This window comes from Orussus abietinus, unplaced genomic scaffold (assembly GCF_000612105.2).
Source record: "Orussus abietinus isolate OABI.00-Male unplaced genomic scaffold, Oabi_2.0 scaffold103, whole genome shotgun sequence".
NCBI lineage: Eukaryota > Metazoa > Arthropoda > Insecta > Hymenoptera > Orussidae > Orussus > Orussus abietinus.
The window spans coordinates 161,487-181,414 of record NW_019394339.1 but is presented as its reverse complement, the minus strand read 5'-3'; the positions used below and the strand labels follow the sequence as shown (position 1 = coordinate 181,414).

At 38.3% G+C, this 19,928-nt stretch overlaps 3 protein-coding genes across 3 annotated transcripts in view; 1 reads left to right on the top strand and 2 right to left on the bottom strand.

Annotated features, from left to right (window-relative positions):
• LOC105700077 (icarapin-like) overlaps positions 1-1,033 on the bottom strand; it is a 31,731-nt gene extending 30,698 nt beyond the window's left edge. The window contains exon 1 of the mRNA XM_012425654.1: positions 829-1,033. Coding sequence (XP_012281077.1) covers positions 829-895 — 67 coding nt within the window. The 5' untranslated portion in view covers positions 896-1,033. The remainder of the gene's footprint in view (positions 1-828) is intronic.
• A 3,443-nt stretch (positions 1,034-4,476) lies between these two features.
• LOC105700081 (reticulon-4-interacting protein 1, mitochondrial) lies at positions 4,477-11,077 on the top strand. The gene is made up of 8 exons (XM_012425664.2): positions 4,477-4,948; positions 5,111-5,378; positions 6,171-6,316; positions 7,287-7,436; positions 7,946-8,235; positions 8,994-9,179; positions 9,261-9,438; positions 9,670-11,077. Exons 1-8 carry the CDS (start codon positions 4,901-4,903, stop codon positions 9,871-9,873), a joined length of 1,470 nt encoding a protein of 489 aa, XP_012281087.1. The 5' UTR covers positions 4,477-4,900; the 3' UTR covers positions 9,874-11,077.
• Positions 11,023-14,846, bottom strand: LOC105700082 (flap endonuclease 1). The gene is made up of 8 exons (XM_012425665.1): positions 14,614-14,846; positions 14,378-14,480; positions 14,073-14,239; positions 13,594-13,703; positions 13,184-13,387; positions 12,663-12,881; positions 12,394-12,588; positions 11,023-11,500 (listed from the first exon to the last, which is right to left on the bottom strand). Exons 1-8 carry the CDS (start codon positions 14,693-14,695, stop codon positions 11,426-11,428), a joined length of 1,155 nt encoding a protein of 384 aa, XP_012281088.1. The 5' UTR covers positions 14,696-14,846; the 3' UTR covers positions 11,023-11,425.
• Between the last annotated feature and the right edge of the window lie 5,082 nt (positions 14,847-19,928).

Sequence of the window (19,928 nt, the reverse complement as noted above, 5' to 3'; positions counted from 1 at the left end):
TACATATCCATACAACTTGCAAGGGCACTTGAGATATCTTGCACCTGGACACGGATGAATATATTTAAGTAAGACTAATAAACATTCCAAGTACGACACTTTAGCACTTTCAATTTTGACGCTTTAACTGTGGTTTCATATGAACCAAATATTTGGTTGTCTATTTAGTAACCATATTCTATAATTGAGCAAAAAAAAAAATGTTATTTATTCAATGAAATCTGTTTTGCGGATAAAGTTACCTCGATGATGGGAAACAATGTACTTCATATTCAATATTTCACAAAGTGTGAAAGTAACTTCACAGTGAATATATTTTAATTGTAAAGATGTTAAGGGGATGTGGAAGCGGCATCTGAGGAGCCAATCGTTTATAAAACTTTTCTCCAAACTGGATGTACTGAATTGGCTCAAACTTTATAATGTAAACATGGAGACTATAAGGAAAGTCCTGACCCTCATACAATTTCAGTTTTTATCAAAAATTTTGAAAATATCTATAAACAAATTGTTAAAAGATTGAAATTTCATGAGAGTCAGGACCTTCCTCATAGCTTTCATGTTCATATTTTCAAGTATGAAACGATTCGGTGCACCCAGTTCCATGAAAAGATTCATAAACGAGACCTCTTTGACGTCATTTTCGTATCGCCTTAATAAGTTAACAGATTAGGTTGAGGAATAAGTTCCCGTCGTCTTAACCCTTTTAATGCCGGCCGAAGTCGTTAGTACTTGTAAAACGACGATATATATCGTTCTTCGGCACTAAAAGGGTTAACATACCGAAACGGCATTAACGTGGAAATTCCCCCCCACGAAATTCGATACCTGGAAAAGCGTGCGCCGTCGCGGCCAGGAAGACGACGGCGAGGGCGACTCCGAAGACGACTTTCATCTTGCAGCTTCTTCGGGGAAGAAACGTAGAGCTTCGCAAAGGAACGTAAATTCTTAGCGGAACTGAGTGTCGATCAAGGTCACGCACTGCACGCCGACTCTTAGCGAACCCGGCAACGTTCGGAGCGGTTCTGGGGCCGAAGGTCCGTCACGGTCGCTATAAGCGATCGGCCGGCCGGCTCTCGACCAATCAGAACGCGCCGTTCGCGCCGTTCGCGCCGCCGGTCCACCCGGCGCGGCGTCCGCTGCGCGAGGGAGCTCACCAGCAGGGTTGCGCGGTGACGCGTCATAATACCAGAGAATTCAGAGGTCCCATGGAAGCCCAGATCCTATGTTAGCGCTTGATGCTTTTAAAGTTGGCTAACAGACCTGAAGTGGAGGTAAAAGAGAGGTCGCATGTGTTAGCCAAAGGTATCTCACATACGGGAAGGCGAGTATTGTGGGTAAGATAAAGAAAGAATTAAATTCCCTATGTATCGCCATTAGAGTAAGAGAGTTGGAGAGATGTTTACAGCGCCGCCATCCGTTGGCTAACATACTATTTATCCAGCATCCGTATCCTTCTGGGATCCTAGGGAGACTTCTGAATTCTTTGGTAATACTTACGGGAAGTATTTTACGTAAAATTCAAGTAAAATACCTAGTAAACTACACGACAAAGATGGCGGGGTGTAAGGTATAAAGGTCAAAGTATACATCACTTATAAATAAATATTTCAGTCAGAAATAAAAGGAAAAAAGAATAATGGCAAGCAGGAGTGAGACATTATGGTGATTTGAAAGGGTCAATAAATATGTATATGAGAAGACGAATTGAGGGATACGTTTCAAAGTCGACCACGGGAACGTGAAGGCCCTAAAGTAGATCCTGAAACTCATGAAATTTCAGTTTTCATACAAAAATTATATATTTATCATAGACTAGTCCGGGCACGTTTTCGTTGTTTTACGCCTCTTGGAGGCTTAAAATCGAAAATAAAAAGTTTCAGGACCTAGCGCGAACAATTTAGGATACCGTAGAAATGGAATATTACAGAGTCAGATGGGAAAATATGGAAAATACTTTCAGCAACGATTGCAAGAGAACGCTGGCTCGTCTCGGGGCTAACGCGTATTTTTGGAGCCAAAATTTAGTCGCAGCTAAACGTCACAGATGGCGACGTTGGTCCGTCAAAATATAAACACTCATGAATTCCCGAGACTTCGACGGTTTTACGTCGATTTTTCTATCATTACTTAACCGAAATGACATATGACACGCTTCTCAACGTAGACTGTAAAAGACTTCAACATAAATATAAATGTCGGTAACGGGACGCGCCAGCTAATGTTCCCACTTGAACATTCAAAACGGCATTCCCACCAACAAAAGGTATAGATGAATTTTATTTTATCGACGTTGATTAAATTTCTCAGCGCCTTTCATATCGTTTTAACAGTAACTCCATATAAATTCCGTAAAAAGTGGAAGCCTGCATTTTAAGGAAATATTACTATTTTTCAGGGATGGCGGGAAAACGTTAAAAATTAAGCGGAGGTAGAACTTGCTGCAAAATTCCTCTTTGGAATACGGAGGGGAATTTTCTTTGATTGTTTTAGCAGCGCAAGGCCATAAAGAATAGTACCGTTGGTCGGATTTACATGTCGTTTTGCAACCGTGCCCCTCGCAATGTCGACTCTTGCCGGATGAAGATGCGCAGCTACTTATATACGGGGTGTGTCTAGCAAGATCGTGCTTTTTCCTATCCTATCGCGGAGGATTTAACGCACCAAAAGCTCCCGTCCTTTCGTTATTCTAACGACTGTATAGGACCAACGTCGCCATCTGTGACGTTTAGCTGCAACTAAATTTTTGCTCCAAAAACACGGATTAGCCCCGAGCCAAGTCAACATTCTCTTGCAATTGTTGGAGAAAGTATTTTCCACATTTTCCCATCTGACCCTGTAATATTCCATTTCAATGATATTCTAAACTGTTCGAGGTTAGGACCTGAAACACTTCATTTTCAATTCTAATCCTCCAAGAAGCGTAAAACATCGAAACGTGCACGGATCACACCATGTTGGTTCTAGTCCATGATAAATATATACATTTTTGATGAAAAATGAAATTTCATGAGTTTGAGGACCTACTTTAGGGCCCCCGTATTCCTGTGGTAAAATTTGAAACGAATCGGCACATCCAATTCGGAGACTACTTTCCCCAACGATTTGTCTTCTCAGATATATACAGGCTGACCCTTTCATATCACTTTAAGGTAAAGCGAAACTGCCCTCAAATCAGTCGATATTTTTTATCACTGCATGTTCCATATTTCCGAAATATCTGTAAAAAAAATAGTAGCCAGTTCAAAGGCGTCACACGGTGCGGGTGCGTATGAAGAAATTCTTCTGAAAGTTCTGCACCTGCTCATACAGAATTTTCCCCGTTTATGGTACACATTGGAATGAGTCAGAGACGCTACACTTGCGTCGCTAATTTAATTGCCCGATAGATTGGAAGGTAAAAAATGGGCCATTACATTCCATCGATGTATTGTGCGAAATCAACCAAGTCTGCATTATTGCGGAATCAACTGGAACTGGATGATGCAACCGAAACGCTTGGCAACGTTTCGACTTTTCCAAATAACACGCGACTGGTTCGCGAATCTTCTTTCTAGACAGCGCAGTGTAGTAACGTACATACGTATAATAATGCATGCTACATACATAAAGCCATAAAGATACATACATGCACATGCATACAGAAATAAGCGGGGATATGTTTCACGCCATTGTCGAAAGGGAGACACGGCTCCTCAGCGACATGGAATTGCTTTCAAAGGGGCGAAATGTTCCGATCGGTAAAGAAAAACGCGTCTGCAGATTTCAAATACAGCACAGTATCGATAGAATGAAGTATCAGGGTCAACGTAGGTTGGGAAAGAAGACTACGAATACTAAATAAAGTTGATATGCGCGAATGATTGATTACGACGCGGTACATACGTATACCCTGTTTTACCGATCGCAAAGATTTCGTCCCTTTGAAAGTAGTTCCAATTTTTAAAAAAGATTCTTTTAAGTACCTTCGTTGCCGATATTCGTATTTATATTGATAATTGTGTCGAATTATATTGGGTATTGTCCTAAATGGCATACTCCATGTGTCGTTTCCGCACAATAATTATAAAGAAATCGAAGTAAAACTCCAGAAATCTCCTAGATTTCTGGAGTCTGTTTAGAGTGACATCCTGCGCCATCTGTGATTTCAGTGGCAACTAAATTTTCTCTCCGAAACCTCGCGATATCATTGTTTTAGCATAGAAGCGCATAAAACACTTTTATAGTCTCTATCCCGTTTGTGTTTATGTGTTTACACATGCGCTAAAAGACGTTTATAACCTAGCGGATACATATATCGTGCATCTGCGACATCCGCCATATTGGAAACGTTATTTACTGGGTTTGGACTTGATAAATCCCGGATTTCGAGTACGATGGAGAAACGCAGTCAACGTTAAATTGTGATTGGTTCGTGATAGATTTCCTTCGACCAATTAATTACCGTATTGATAGTGCTTACCTTAATTATCCGATTTAATAACAGATGGCGTTTGACAAGTGTCCTTACATGTAACATTTCGGTTGCTTAATTCCTTTTTGGATGAATTCTTATTACATCACAGATTTACAAGTAGATCACTCGAACACGATTAAACGATCCGCAGTAGCTGGTATAGCAGTTTCAAAATGTTGAATTAAACCAACTTTCTTAACCTATCAAAATTGTTCACCTGGCTAGAGGGCTGAACAATAAAAATACATCTGACGCGCATAGGCCGGAAAGTTATTAAACCATCGTATTATATCTATTTTGAGGACTATGCAATGTGTTAATCGGATATTTATATCACTTGTGCGCTGCTTTTCCAGCTAGTAGGCCGTACAATTTGAGCTCGTTCAGTGTCAGCCTCGTCAGAAATGTATTAAATTTTCCAAACATTAAATCAGTGCAATAACAATGGATGATGTATGGTTTCGTCTATCTTGTTACTTCGATAATTTACAGGTACACAATTTATTTTGTTAACCTTGAAGTGTCATATATGATTTTGCCTCTATCATTACAAATATCTTGGAAATGACCCGTCGATTCTATTTTCGGTTACAATGCTTGTCTCGTATCGGTGAGGAAATCACATGTTTGTAAGTAATATTTTTTTGTATTCAGTTTGAGTGTAGGCATATTATCGATAAGGTTCAAACGTCAGCAGCCACCCAACAAGTGCATCGGTGGATTTTGTTATGGTCGGAACAATGTTGTCAGCTGCTTCGAGAACTCTACGACGGACTCCAAAGGGTCCAAATAAAGGAATCATTGCTAGGCGCTCTCTATTGGCTTCAAAGAATATGGGAGCAACTTCAGTTTCAGTATTATTCTTTGGAATTCAATCCCAAAGATTTTTACAGACAACTAACGAACTTGTTGACAAAAGAAGGTATTTCACTCAGGGTTGATACACGAAATTACTTTTAAAAAATACGACAAATTTTTATTTTTAAAAGAATCGCAATTAAAATCATGATTTTTAAAATTACGTTAATTATCCAAAAAAGTATCTGATTTAAAAGATTGGTTTAAATCCATATTACCCACAAACTATCGTAATTTATTTCCACGAATCAAGAACATACGAGCTACAATCTGATTATTTCCATTTAGTGTACTGTAGCATTATCTGCAAATTTATAAAGATTGTTTTCGTTAAATGGGGTCTTGTACATTCAAGTATTAAAAATGAACAGGGGAATCATAAAGCATCTAAATTATTATTTCTGTTGAAACATTAATTCAGTTATGTTTAACACTTTACAAACCGGAAGCTTATTAATCGGTTTTGCGATACCCATGATCGCCATTTACTTCCAAATTCACCGGTCGGTAAAGTATTAATATATTGTTCATTTGTTTGCAAATATTTTGTTGATTTTACGTGCGCGACATTTTTCTGATTTAAAAATGTAACAAATACTGATTAGCGTTATCTTTGCAAATAAACATTACAATTATAATAGAATTGCAGTACACATTAGTAGTTGTAATATGCATTATGGTTTCTTACCGTATCACTTTTTGACATGACAGGGTGAATACTATGATCACACCGTGTGGCACTGTGTGATGATTTAAACCGTGATTTTAATTAAATGATTTAAATTATCTCAACTCTGATTTAATTTTATTAAGATATGGACCGTTAATAGTATGTTAAATGATGTTCATATTTCAGTGCAGCGAAGAGAATTATTTTACTTCCTGGTAGGATCGTCAATAGGAGGCCTAATAGGATACAGTATTGGTTCGCACTGGCCACAAAAGCCACTTCGAGTACATCACATGAAAGCTGTTATATGCCATCATTACATTGGCATAGAAGTAAGCACCTCAAATAATTAAAACTTGTACACATTTTTTAATAATTTAGGACCAGTTGCGTCAACATACGAATTAAAATCCTTATTCAAAGATTATTTAATGCATGATTCGAGTTAATCGCCCGATTTCAGATGATTAATTAACAACGAATTTTAATCTTTAATTAGTTTAGTAGTTGTCGCTGCAAAACAAATTTCACTACTTTGAGATTAACTAATCACAGTTAATCGATAGACCGATCAGCCGAAAAACTGTTCAAGATTGACTAATCATACTCAACTAATAGCAATTCAATCTCTGCTATACCAACAAATATTAAAAAAAAGATTAATTAACATTAGATAAACCGATGAATATCATATACCTAAACTGCTGTTTTCTAATTGGTAGAAAATGACTAATGTTTTCATAAATAACATACTATTTATCAAACTAACTTCATTAACGTATTATGAATTATGTACGCAATACACGACATCAAAACGAGGGAAAAACGTAAGATTAAGTTTTTGTGCTAGACGAATGAAACCTTGTAGTTCTGATTGACGCAAACATTTTTGACAAGATTTAGTATATTCCCAAGTTTTATGAGTAATATGTTTATAATATTCATATGTATATACTAAGTATTGGAACTTACATTTACTTGTTACAAATGAAGGGTACCCCATTATTTAAAATACACCGAATTTTTTACTTTCCTTCAATAATCTAATTTATATCTCACGTTGTTATTTCCTTCATGCCCTGCAAACAATATGTGCAATGCCAATTTCCGATGCTATTTTAATCTCTATTAAAGCTTTATTGAAGGAATTTGGCTAGTCAGACAACAATTGTTTCTTAATCCTCTGTTACGTCTAATCAAAGTTACTGCAACCGAAAATTTCTTAATTCATGATTAGTTAATTAGTTCATCAACGGTAAACTATTGATTGCAATCGATCCTAAACGTGATAATTTGTATCAGGGTGTCGCCATGATCGAAGACGAGGAAATACCAACAATTGTACGGTCCGATGAACTTCTGATCCAAGTTAAAGCCACTTCTGTCAACGTAATTGATGTCAAGATCTGTCAAGGCTACTCGAAAGCCTATCGAAGACTTCTAAACTCAGGCGTAAGTTTCTTGGCTCCTTTTGAGACACTTCGTTAAAGTTTTACCCAACTTTGGCGTTAAGGTGAAGTGAAATACATCGAGGAACTTGATCGACGTTGGTAAAAAAGATTCTTTTAAATACCCACATTGTCGCCGCTCGTTTTTATATCGACAACTGTGTCGAGTTATATCGGGTATTGTATTAAATGGCATATTCCACCTGTTGTTTTCGTACAATAATTATAAAGAAATCGAAGTAGAACTCCAGAAATTCTCTGGATTTGTGGTTTCTGAAACCCTAAGTGACTGCAGAGGGACCCCTTGCGCCATCTGTGATTTCCGTGTCAACTAAATGTATACCCTTAAAAACAAAAGGGGTAATTTTCAAATCGACTTATTTGAGGGGGGTTCACTTCACCTTAAGTATGTGGTGTCGTTTGCGCAAGCTTTTAAATGTATTTGGCGCGAAACACTACCGAGTCTCCTGATGATTAACAGACTCATATTATTCTTACCGTTATCTTGTTTAGAGACACAAAGACTTACCAGTTATCCTGGGAAGGGACTGCGCTGGCATCGTAGTGGACATTGGACGTGGCGTTGTAAATTTTGATGTTGGCGATGAAGTCTTCCTAGCTGTTCCATCCTGGGCTCCTGGAACTATGTCGGAGTACTTAGTCGTTCCTGAAGCTCATGTAGCTAAAAGACCAAAACTAGCCACTTTTGAGTCATCTGCAAGTCTGGCATATAATGGGTGCTTGGCATGGGATGCTTTGGTAAAAAAATCCGTCATCGAGGAAGGCAATGCCAAAGGAAAAAGGTGAATTTACAATTTTTCATTGTGTCACTCAAATTGCCAACAATTCTTGATAAAGTATGATCAAGACATTGCCTCCGGAAATATGTTCTTTTCGAATTTGCAGAGAAAATGGCCATTAAAGGTTACAGGACAAAACGGAAATGTAATGGTATATTTAATTCGTTGAAGCTATATACACTCCTCCCTCAATTTACCCGGTTTTTATTTCCAATATTTTTTATTCCGTACTGACGGACTACGCAACGCGATTTTCATTCGCGTGAAATGAATTCAAGTGAAAACGGATACTCCACGTAAATTGAGAAACGGGTGTACATATGTATATATTAAAAGAGATATGAAAGATTATTTTTGAAAGTTAAACTTTACTACAGTAGTATTGTCTGATCGTTCGTTCGTTTGTTTAGGCGTACGTAACGAAATGTTTCAGAAATGGCAAATTGTTCGAGCTAGGTCCTGAAACTCTTCATTTTCGATTCAAAGCCTCCAAGAAGCGTAAAACACCGAAAACGTGCAAGGATCACGCCATGTTGGTTCTAGTCCGTAATAAATAAATTCATTTTTGATGAAAAATGAAATTTCATGAGTTTCAGGACCTACTTCAGGGCCCCCATATTCAAGTGGTAAAATTTGAAACTAATCGGTACCCCCAATTCGGAAAATACTTTCACGAATGATTTGACTTCCCAGATATTTATAGGCCGACTCTTTCTTATCACCTTGAAACTCTAGTCTATTATTTTGAACATTGTCGACAGAGTTTTAGTATATGGAGGCAACACTCCCATCGGCTGCATTTTGATTCAACTCGTTAAATTATGGGGTGGACATGTGGTTTCGGCCTGCAAGCCTCACGCCATTCCTGTGATAAGAGCTTTAGGAGCAGACGAAGTTATCCCGCTAAACGACGTCAATATCGAGAAGGAATTAGAACTTTATGACAAGTAGGTAACTGCCGCATATAAGCTATGAACATAAAATTAAGCGATTTATTGGAGACTAATTTCAATTATTTCATCCGACAGATTCAACGCTATTTTTTATACCGGTGGAGATTTGTACACGCAATGTACTCTGAAGAAACATTTACTGCCTTACGGTTCCTACGTGTCTACCGTTCCTGAAAATCTGACGTCCGATTCTTTAGGATTTATCTTTGGGAGCATATTTTCAGGATACGTTAGGATTAAGTTATTGCTGCAGGTAATGTAAATTGCATTGTTGTACTTAGCAATTGTTTAACAAGAAAATGTACACGAACGGAAATAATTTCTACTACTACGGTTCATACAGCATTTTATCGCGAAACTTTAAAACAATCTAGCATTTTATTTCAATGAAATCAAAAGAAACATACGTTTTTACTTTTCGAGGGCATTAGAAAATTTTAAGTACGTGTTTTCTTATTTTAAGTACGTGTTTTCTTGTTTTCAGTACCTTTTTGGGTGCAATACTCGTCAATGGAAGGAAGGTGCGAAAATTAGCCCAGCGTACCTGCAAGCCCTTACCGAACTCGTCGAAGCCGATCAATTGCAAACCGTTGTGGATCGGGCATACACTCCTCAAAATATAGAACGAGCTTTGCAACACGTTCTAGACCCAAGTGCAATAGGAAGTACTGTAATTAAATTCCAATGACATTTACACGTGTCCTGTAGATGTTGATCTTTGTAACATACGAGCCGGGTCACGTTACGTAGTATATCCCACTTTTTGTATATAGCGCAAAGAGAATATTTGCGTCATACGTTTAAGGTGAAGTGAAACACGTCGAAAAGTTTGATCGACGTCGGTAAAAAAGATCCTTCTAAATACCTACGTTACCAACGTTTGTATTTATATCGACAGCTGTGTCGAATTGTATGAAATAGCATTTTCCATACGTCGTTTCCGTACAATGTTTATAAAGAAATCAAAGTAAAACTCTGGAAATTTCCTGGATTCATGGTTTTTTTTGTCATAATTGCCTGTAGAGCCATCTGTGATTTCCGTGTCAATTAAATTTTCACTCCGACACCTCATATTATCATCGTTTTAGCATACAAGCGCACAAGACACTTTTTTTTGGCTTTATCCCGTTCAAATTCGAGTTTCTCGATTACTTGAATGTTCTAAATTGTTGTACCATTGTCTTGACACTTTCGTTTCTCATATCAGAGCCTTCAATAATTGTATAACGATTGAAATATAACAGCTCGACGCTATTTCGGTTCTGGTCTAGGTTGAGTTAAGAATTTTTTTTCAAAAATCCAAGTTTTGACAGTGTCAATGTTTCAGACGGTTCGGTCGAATACCTTTTAAAAAAAGTGTCTTATTCGAATCGACTGATTTAAAGGTAGTTTCGCTTCACCTTAATCGACGTCGGATAGTCAATACTGAATATCAATAGTATTTCTTTTCAAGGAAAAGATTGTTAAGAGAGTTAAGACCGGTTAAGACTGATATTAAGGGTTACTGAAATTACAGTAATTTGGATATGTGTACAAGTGCCTCGAATAAGTGCCACGATTTACAGATCTGAAATGAAATCCCCGATTCAACTTAGGTGCTCTGGATTGTTAATAGTTACCATTTACAACTGTTACTTGAACTGTTTATTGTCAGTTTGTAGTTATAGAAGAACGAATGTACTGTAATGAAACTTTTGTTGGGTTACGTGCTTTCACAGACGCTGCGCATGTATTGTGACGTTTGGATGTGCAAAGTGACCGTGACCGCTTTCCAAATTCAATTCCGCGAGCTAACAGCGAATATATCATTATCGCAGCTACTTAAAAAGGACAAATGTTTTTACAAATCTTTATAGTCTATTTTATCAAATAAATACAATGACTGGAGAGAACGCGCGGTACATACACTTCTATCACGTAAATTAACAATCACGTCTAATGATTATTTTAAAGTTGATTCACTTGGCTTTCCCATATGTTTTTACAAATCTATAGAGTCTATTTTATCAAATAAATACAATAACTGGAGAGAACCTGCGGTACTTACACTTCTATCACGTGAATTAACAATCACGTCTAATGATTATTTTAAAGTTGATTCACTTGGCTTTCCCATATGTTTTTACAAATCTATAGAGTCTATTTTATCAAATAAATACAATAACTGGAGAGAACCTGCGGTACTTACACTTCTATCACGTGAATTAACAATCACGCCTATTGATTATTTCGAAGTTGATTCACTTAGCTTTCCCACGGAATTTGCCTCCACCTCCAGCTTTCCCTTTCTTTGCTGGTGCTTTCTTCTCGTCGGCCTGTCATTTGAGCACAACGAAATTTCAAAAATAATTTACATTGCAAAACGATACAAAGGGGTGTTGCTTTTAATGAACCGTGCACGGGAAATAGTAACTTCATTATGTACATTTTGGTGCATCATCTTAAGGTGAAGTGAAACACGTCGAGAAATTTGATCGACGTCGGCAAAAAGGATTCTTCTAAATACCTACGTTGCCGACGTTCGTATTTATTTCGACAGCTGTGTACAATTATATTGGGTACTGTACTAAATGGCACACTCCATGTCGTTTCCATAGAATAATTCTGAACAAATTGAAGCAAAACTCCAAAATTCCCTGAATTCATGGTTTTTGATGCCCTAATTGACTGAAGTGCCACCCTGCGCTATCTGTGATTTCCGTGTCAACTATATTTCCCCTCCAGCACCTCATGTTTCCATCCCTTTGGCATAGAAACGTATAAGACACTTTTTTGCCTTTATCCCGCTCAAATCCGAGTTTATCGATTACCAGAGTGTTCTAAATTGTTGTACAATTGTTCTAACACGTTCGTTTCTTATATCAGAGTCTTCAATAATTGGATATCAATCGAAGTATGAGAGCCCAACGCCACTTTCGTTCTGGTCTAGGCTAAGTAAAAAATTATGCTTCGAAAATCCAAATTTTTAGTGTCAGGATGATGCTCAGGTGCTCCCAAGTCACGCGTCAAAGTTTCGGACAGTTTGGTCCAATACCCTTAAAAAAAGTGTCTTATTCGAATCGACTAATTGCAAGGAGGTTTCACTTCACCTTAAAATGCGGTATACATTTTTTCTACCGTTCTCATTGATTCTTTCTATTCCTCAATTCAGCGTGACGGTTGTAGCATATTGGATCGTAAAATGTTTCTATTTATACGTTGTTCTCACCTTACGTTTTGCAGCACTTGGACTCGGGTTTGGATTTGGCAATACCTTGAAGAACGAATCTAGTCGACCTTGAGTCGAAGTGTTGCGGGCTTTCAAGAGTTTTTTTGCTCCATTTCTGACCCTGTCCTCGTTAAACTGCTTATCCTCGCACAAATATTTAACCAGTCCCTCTTCGTCCGGTTCATTCCATTTCAGCTATGACATATGCAAATGTACGTGTACGTTTTAAAAAAGAAAGGAATTTAAATCTCGACCATCAATTAATTTACCTCGACTTCATCAGGGTTCAATACTTCAGGTTCTTGAAATAACAGTCTAGCTTGCTTGTAATTCCAATCTTCGGGTATTGGGAACTTTTTTTTATCCAAATTTTCGAGAATCTTTTCGAGAGATCTATGGGTCTGGATTAATTCCATGGCCCTTTTCGGCCCTATTCCTTTGATGCTGTGTGTATAATCACATCCCAACATTATGCAAAGATCTATGAACTACGAATCACAACATTTTTTAATACAAAAATCCATTTTCAAGGAACAGTGTTAAGATATGAAAGGCGCTGAGAAATTAAATCGAGGTCGATAAATTAAAATTCATCTATACCCTTTTTAGTGGTAATGCTATTTTGAATACTCAAGTGGTAACACCCTCAACCTCTTAATCTCCTTATTCCCGTGGTAAGATTTGAAACAAATTTGTACACCCAGTTCGGAGAATACTTTCAGCAACGATTTGACCTCTCAAATATATAGGCTCTTTCATATCGCCTTAAATTGTGCATACTGATACATACTTCGTCCTTATTTAAGTTCAAGTCGCACAAAACTTTGTCATAATGGAACTCTTGAATGGGCATTTTTCTGGCCTCGCTGAATGTTAAACGACGAAGTAAGACGTTGCAACCGAAAGTGAGGGCATCCATATCTTCCGTAGCAGTTGCGAAAACTTTCCCTGCTTTCACCAAAGCGGCACACTGAGCTTCTGCTTCGCAAGGAGCCTAAATGAAATAACTGTCTTGTAGCACACAAAGGCAGGACAAAGTGGATTAATCTTTCTGTATACAAAAGCAAGATGACAATCGATAAGTAAAAGTGAAACTTATCGAATTATGTCTTTACTATGACTGTTAGATAAGTTAGTATAAACCAAGTAAAACTTTCGGTAATTTTTCAATAAAAATGTCCAGGAAATAGGATGACATACATCAACATAAGGGATCCCCATTAGTTTCAATAATTGCTTTGCCTCCTCGGCATGGTTCTTGGTCACCTTTACCAAGCGCCTGTTAAATTTATCCATATCTTCGATATTTCCTAAATAGAACAAAACAAAACGTTATGGTCAATTAAAAACTACAACTAAAAATGGCATATAGACTAAAAGAATGTAGTCGCTAACTCGATAATGAGTTATATTACTCTGGAGTAAAGTGAATTTAGGGGCTCCTAGACTTTATTAAGATGAGATTAAGGAGCAGGAAAATTAAATTGGCCGTAAACTCAAAATCAATGTTATCGAAAACCTCTAGGTTCAAATGTTTTTGTCGTTTTTGTAATTGGGACTCCCTATAATGATAACATTGAAAATCTGTATTACATGCAATGAAAAATCTGAAATTCATCTTTTTCCTTTGGCATTGCCTCGGTAAAGAGTAAAGATACAAATATTGAATTAACAATTACCTGCTTCCTGAGCAGCTTGCAGAAGTTTCTCCGCTTCCTCCCTCCTTTCTGCACGTTTCGTTAACTCACCACCTTTTAAGTCTGGTGGTTTACCATCAAACACATAGACCGGTTTTATACCTTGCTCGACTAATCTTATGGTTCTATAAAATGTTCCCATAAGATGACTGAAAATGATAATCAATTATTGTTACCTCTTGTTGATTGAACATCGTCGATTATAGGTATTTTGTATCTAATTCACAGTTAATACCGTTACGTCTTTTTCATAAACATTAGAAATATCAATAATTTCAATAATCTACCTTGTAGTTTCTCCATCAACGGAGGTAAGTTGGGCCCCTTCGGTCCGCACTGCTATGAGAAATTGGTAAAGACACATAGAAGCATCGATAGCTATTTTGCGACCTGTAACATATTCCATTACGCTTTAATAAAACAAAAGATAATACTTCAGAACAGAGTCAATATCAAGGGATGCGGTAAATAATTGTCAATACGTAGCGACTATTGAAGGTGTGCAAAAGAATAATAAAATTACCGAAATAATGTTTTAGTTCTTGTTCTTTGATGGCATGAGGAGCGATGTCGGCAATTAATTTGGAGAGGCCCAAAATTCCCATAATTACGGCGTATCTTATCTTGAAGACACGAAATTATTAACAATTCGGAGCGTGATATAGTATGGATATTATTAATGCTTAATCATTCATTTTCCTTTGACAATTTATTGCCACGAATCGCACAAGCCGCGCATTAAAATTCGGCAACAGCTACGAGAATTTTCCCGCCATGTGGTATTTATCAGTATTTATCGTATTTATGTTCTACCATGAACGTAAGAAAATACTAACGAGCTCCACCTACTGCAAACGTCCGTGGCTATATAGCAGTGACATCTGCAGGCAATATTGAGAACTGTATATATGTTTCTTCTCTGGTATCGATTTTCTACCTATAGTAAGAGTGAATACGTCTATCGTATTCGAATCCGGGATTTATCGGATCTAAACCCAGTACATTCAAATTTAAGTATCGATCGAGACACTTAGGATCAAATTTGCGTATTTATTAATGTCATTGATACATGCGATTTACTGGATCGGGACTCGATAAATCCCGGATTTAGGAGTGCGATGGAGATTTAGTCATTGCTCACTTATCGTATTTTTATCTCACGAGAGTTTATTCACTTAATTTTGTATCCTCTAAATAAAAATGCGAAATCCCTAGTCTGAAAATATGGTGTAAAAGGTTTTCAGCTTAAGCATGTCGACACACGTGGTCCATGTGGTATTGGAGTTTACCCCTTCTACTGCTATGCAAGGTCTAGATATTTATGGTCTAAGGTCTCGGGGCTACACGTGTTTAGAGCAAGATTTTAGTTGCAGCTAAACGTCACAGATGGCGACATTGGTCCATCAAAATATAAATATTCATGAACTTATGGGATTTTGACAGTTTTACATCGATCTTTTTATTACTAATTGACCGAAATGACACATGGAACGCTTCAGTTCGTATGATTCTCAACATAGCTGTGAAAGACCAACATAAATATAAATGTCGGTAACGTGACGCGCCAACTTATGTTACCACGCGACTCTATCGGTACAACAGTTGCAGAAGTGGCTAAATATCAAGAAAGCAGCGAAATCTTGGTCTCGTCTTGACTCAAAGATGGCGCCATGATAGATTGAACTCACGAGAGGGAAACGATGCACCGAAAGGCGGTAATTTTGAATTTTGTAAATACATCATGAATAATCGGTGCTCTGAAATGAGTCATACGCGAATATAAATCCGTATATAAACGAGAGCAGGCCGAATCACTCGTCGAAGGTGTGCAAAGGAATCAAAGAAATCCAAGATGGCGGAGTACAGCGTCCCAAATTCTTGATAAACGTCGCAAAAAGTAACTAATATGCAGAATCGATTCCGCACGGTTGAGAGCCGGCAATCTAAATACCTCTTGATAATGATTTTCAGAAAATCCAGTCCGATGCTTGTGAAAGATGGAAAACCTCACCGAACGCCCGTGGTAACCTAAATTCGAGTCTTCCGGAAGTCGACGAGGAGGAAGCGGAAAAGATGAATCCCCTCGGCGAGACTCCGGTCTTTTTCTTCGTGGAGGATGCAAATGGCTCCGAAAATCCGACGCAGAGCAGGATCGTGGAATTAAAGGACACCGGATGTGACGCCAAATCTCTGAATGGAACCGAATCTAGACGAAGTTTCATCGTCGCTCGAGAAACCGCGACGAAGCCCGCCGAAGAGGAAGTTTTCGGGGCCCGACGAAGTCCCGGAAACTTTCGGGGGGAAAAATTCGAAAACGACGTGAGTTGATGGCATTGCTTTCCGAGTACTTCCCGAATCCGTTAAAGAACGTAAAGACGTCGAATTATATCGTTAAAAACAGATATTATCATTTTATGACACCTAGAAGTATTCCAATTTTACATTTTATTTAATCATTCTGTAAGCGTTGATTTCCGACTACTTATTGAATACTGGGCTACATCGTTAAAAAGGAATATATTGTCATTTTATGACACTTGAAAACATTTCAATTTCACAATATTGTAATTATACATTTTGTAAGCGTTACCTTCTGAATACTTATTGAATATTGAACTACATCGTTATAAAAAAGATATCGTTGTTTTATAACACCTAAAAGTATTCCAATTTCACATTTTGTTTATATATTTTATAAGCGTCTCTTTTTGAATACTTCCTCAAACCTTTCTCTATACCGAATTACACCGTTAAAAACAGATATTGCAATTATATAGCACCCAGGAGTGAACTAATTTCACAACATTTCATTTATCCCTTTTAAAAGCACATTTTATAAATTGATGACACGCCATGTGGTAACACCAGCACACAAGTGTATTCATTTTTCAAAATTACAACTACTCTAAGAAATTATGAAATTATCTCGAAATTAATCGTGAGTGCATATCAGCCCACAATTAAGACATAAAGTTTACAATTTTAATATAGCATTACATACCAAAAGTGTTTTATTCGGAAAATTAATATCTCCGTTATATGTATTTCAGGAAAATGGAGGAAAATCGAGAAGCTCCAAAGAAAGGTCCAGATCGAGACAAGGAAATTTGACGAAAGAAAACGCGTGGAATATAAATGGAGGAATCGCGATGGGGAGCAACAATAGAATGAACTATAGTCAAGGATTCAACGAGGGAGCCAGGACGAATTCGACTTTTTGGGGCACCTGGGGAAGATCCGACGACCGTCGTCATTCCTTGTCAAGGACGAAGAACGCCTTTCCCAATTCTGTGAATAATCTGAATAATTTCGGCGAGGATTATCAGGTGGAATCGCCGATTTCCGGGACAGGACCCGAAGGTCCTCGAGGAACTTCCTGGTCGTCCATCTCGTTGGCTTCGATTTCAGGTTCTAATTATTCCCTGAAGACCTCAAAATCCGGGATGACCTTCAGAAAAAGGACCTCGAGGAGCTCAATATGTTCCGGGGTGACCATCGTCACGTTTCAGGACACCGAGGTACAGGACGACGGGGTAGAGGACCCAACAAGGAGCGACGTCAGCCTGAAATACGAGGAAATTCGAACTAGAGCAAGGACGAAAGTACTTAACACTAGCTCTGATATCAGAGAAAAATTGGTCAAGGATTCTAAAAGGGTTGAAAGTGACGTAAAAATGGAAGGATGTCCTTCGGCGAGGGAAAAGGATCCCGAAGATGTTGGGAGGATCCTTCAAGAGAGCCCCAGGAAGCAGGGATCTTCTTTATCCTCCAGGACTCAGCGTTCTGGGAACTTGGGGAAGGATGGGAAAGAGAGAAGGATGAAGAACAAGGTCCTCGATGTTCTCAAGGACGAGGAGAAGGTCCCGAAGAGGTCCAGGGAAGACTCGAAGATCTTGAGGAGCCGCGCCAATTCTGCTTCGAATCCTGGAGCAGAAATTCGAAAACGAAGGGAAGAGAAGGTCGTTTCCAAAAGCCTCACCAGAGGATCTGAGAGGATCTCGAGTCCTGCAAGGACTAGCCCTAATCACCTGCTGTTCAAGGCAGGACTCTTGGACGAGGAGCGAGGATCTGAAAAATCAATCGAGAACCAAAAGATGAGGACTTCGATACCAAATAGGAGCCAAACCGCGAGGAGGATTATTACGAGTCCTAGGTCCTTCCTCGGTAAAGAGGGTCCTGCGAGGAAGGCTCAAAGTGTCGAGGAAAAATCGAAGGAGGTCCTCGAAGCAGGACGAGAGAAAACTGGGAAATTCACGGCGAAGAAGGAGAAGAACTCGAAGAGCTCCATTGTCAGCAGAATTTCTGATCCTTTGGATTCTAGAAAGGACTCCAGGATCTCGAGGAACCTGAATCCGGGCAGGATTCAGGATTCTTTGACTCCTGTGAAGAAATTAAAAGTTCCACACGCTTCGGAGGATTTTTCGAAAACTTCTCCACTGGTTGATACCGCCAAAAGAACGAGTTCCTTCCCTCAGCCGAGTTTGCAGGCGAAAAAAAGGATCCTGTCCGAGATTCCGAGGCCGATCAGCTCGAAAACTATCGGAAGGACCTCGACAGGAATCGAAAGATCCGTGGTGAAAAATGTGGACATCTTTAAACGACTCATGGTTGATCACGAAGGTCCTGCTGCGAAAAAACAGAAGACTGGGGAAGTGGAGAAAATTCAAGAGTCCTTCCAGAAACTGCAAAGAGTCCCCACAAGGATCGAGCTGGGCAAGGAGAAGACTTTCGTGTGCGATAATCGAAAAGGAGGATTTTCGAAATCGGGGAACTCGAAAGGCACAGTGTTTTCTATCGTCGAAGGAAAGGAAAGACGCCCACGAGAGGAGGAAAGTTTGAAAAATTCTACCGATAGTCCTGCTCCTCCTGATAAGGGAGATGTTAATCAAGCAAGAGTGCATCCGGAATGTCCGAATTAGGTGAATTCCAAAATTCTGCGTCGACATATTAAAAGACCAATATTACCGGCGCAAAAGATATCGTTAATTGAGCTTGACGATCGAAGATATTTCATTGAACTTGGTGTCATCTGTCGTCATCAGGATCGAGAAGCGATTGACAAGACAAAATTCTTTAATTAGAAAAAAATGGAAGAGCGTTAATAAATGAATAAATAGGTAAAAAGTAATTTCCAATATATGAATTGAACATAATTCGAGAAATGGCAATGTTTTGCAGAATGTGCTTTTGAAATACATTCGTCGACTTGAAAAAATGCTGCAATTTGAAGAGAATCCTGGGATTTGAAAGCATCTGTCATTACCAGGATCGAGAAGAGTTCAAATTAAAAATCCTTTCATTAAGAAGAAAATATATAAAAAAATAATTCACAATTGCCGCATCGAACATAAGTCGAGTAATGACGTTTTGCAGAATGTGCTTTTAAAATAAATTCGTCGATTTGAAAAAATGTTGCAATTAAGAGAGATTCCTGGGATTAGAAAGCTACTATTATTGCCATGATCGAGAAGAATTAAAATTAATATCCTTTTCATTGATAAGAAATAGAAGAGCGTTGATGATTTCCATCACTGCATCGAAACGTTTTGCAGAATGTGCTTCTGAAATAAATCGGGCGATTTGAATATTTCCGTAATTTTCCGTAATAATAAAACTAAAGAAATCTCTCCAATGGTTACAGTTACGATTAAATATAATTGCAAAGATTTTCGTCGTTGGGGCGATTATCCTCCAATAGCAGGAAAACTATCGGCAATCCGATTCTTCGCCGAAGGTGAAAGTATCTCTTTTTTCGTGTACTTGTAAAATAAATCCGTCGACTTGAAAAAATGCCGCAATTAGGAGTGAATTCTAGGATTAGAAAGCACCCCTCGGGGT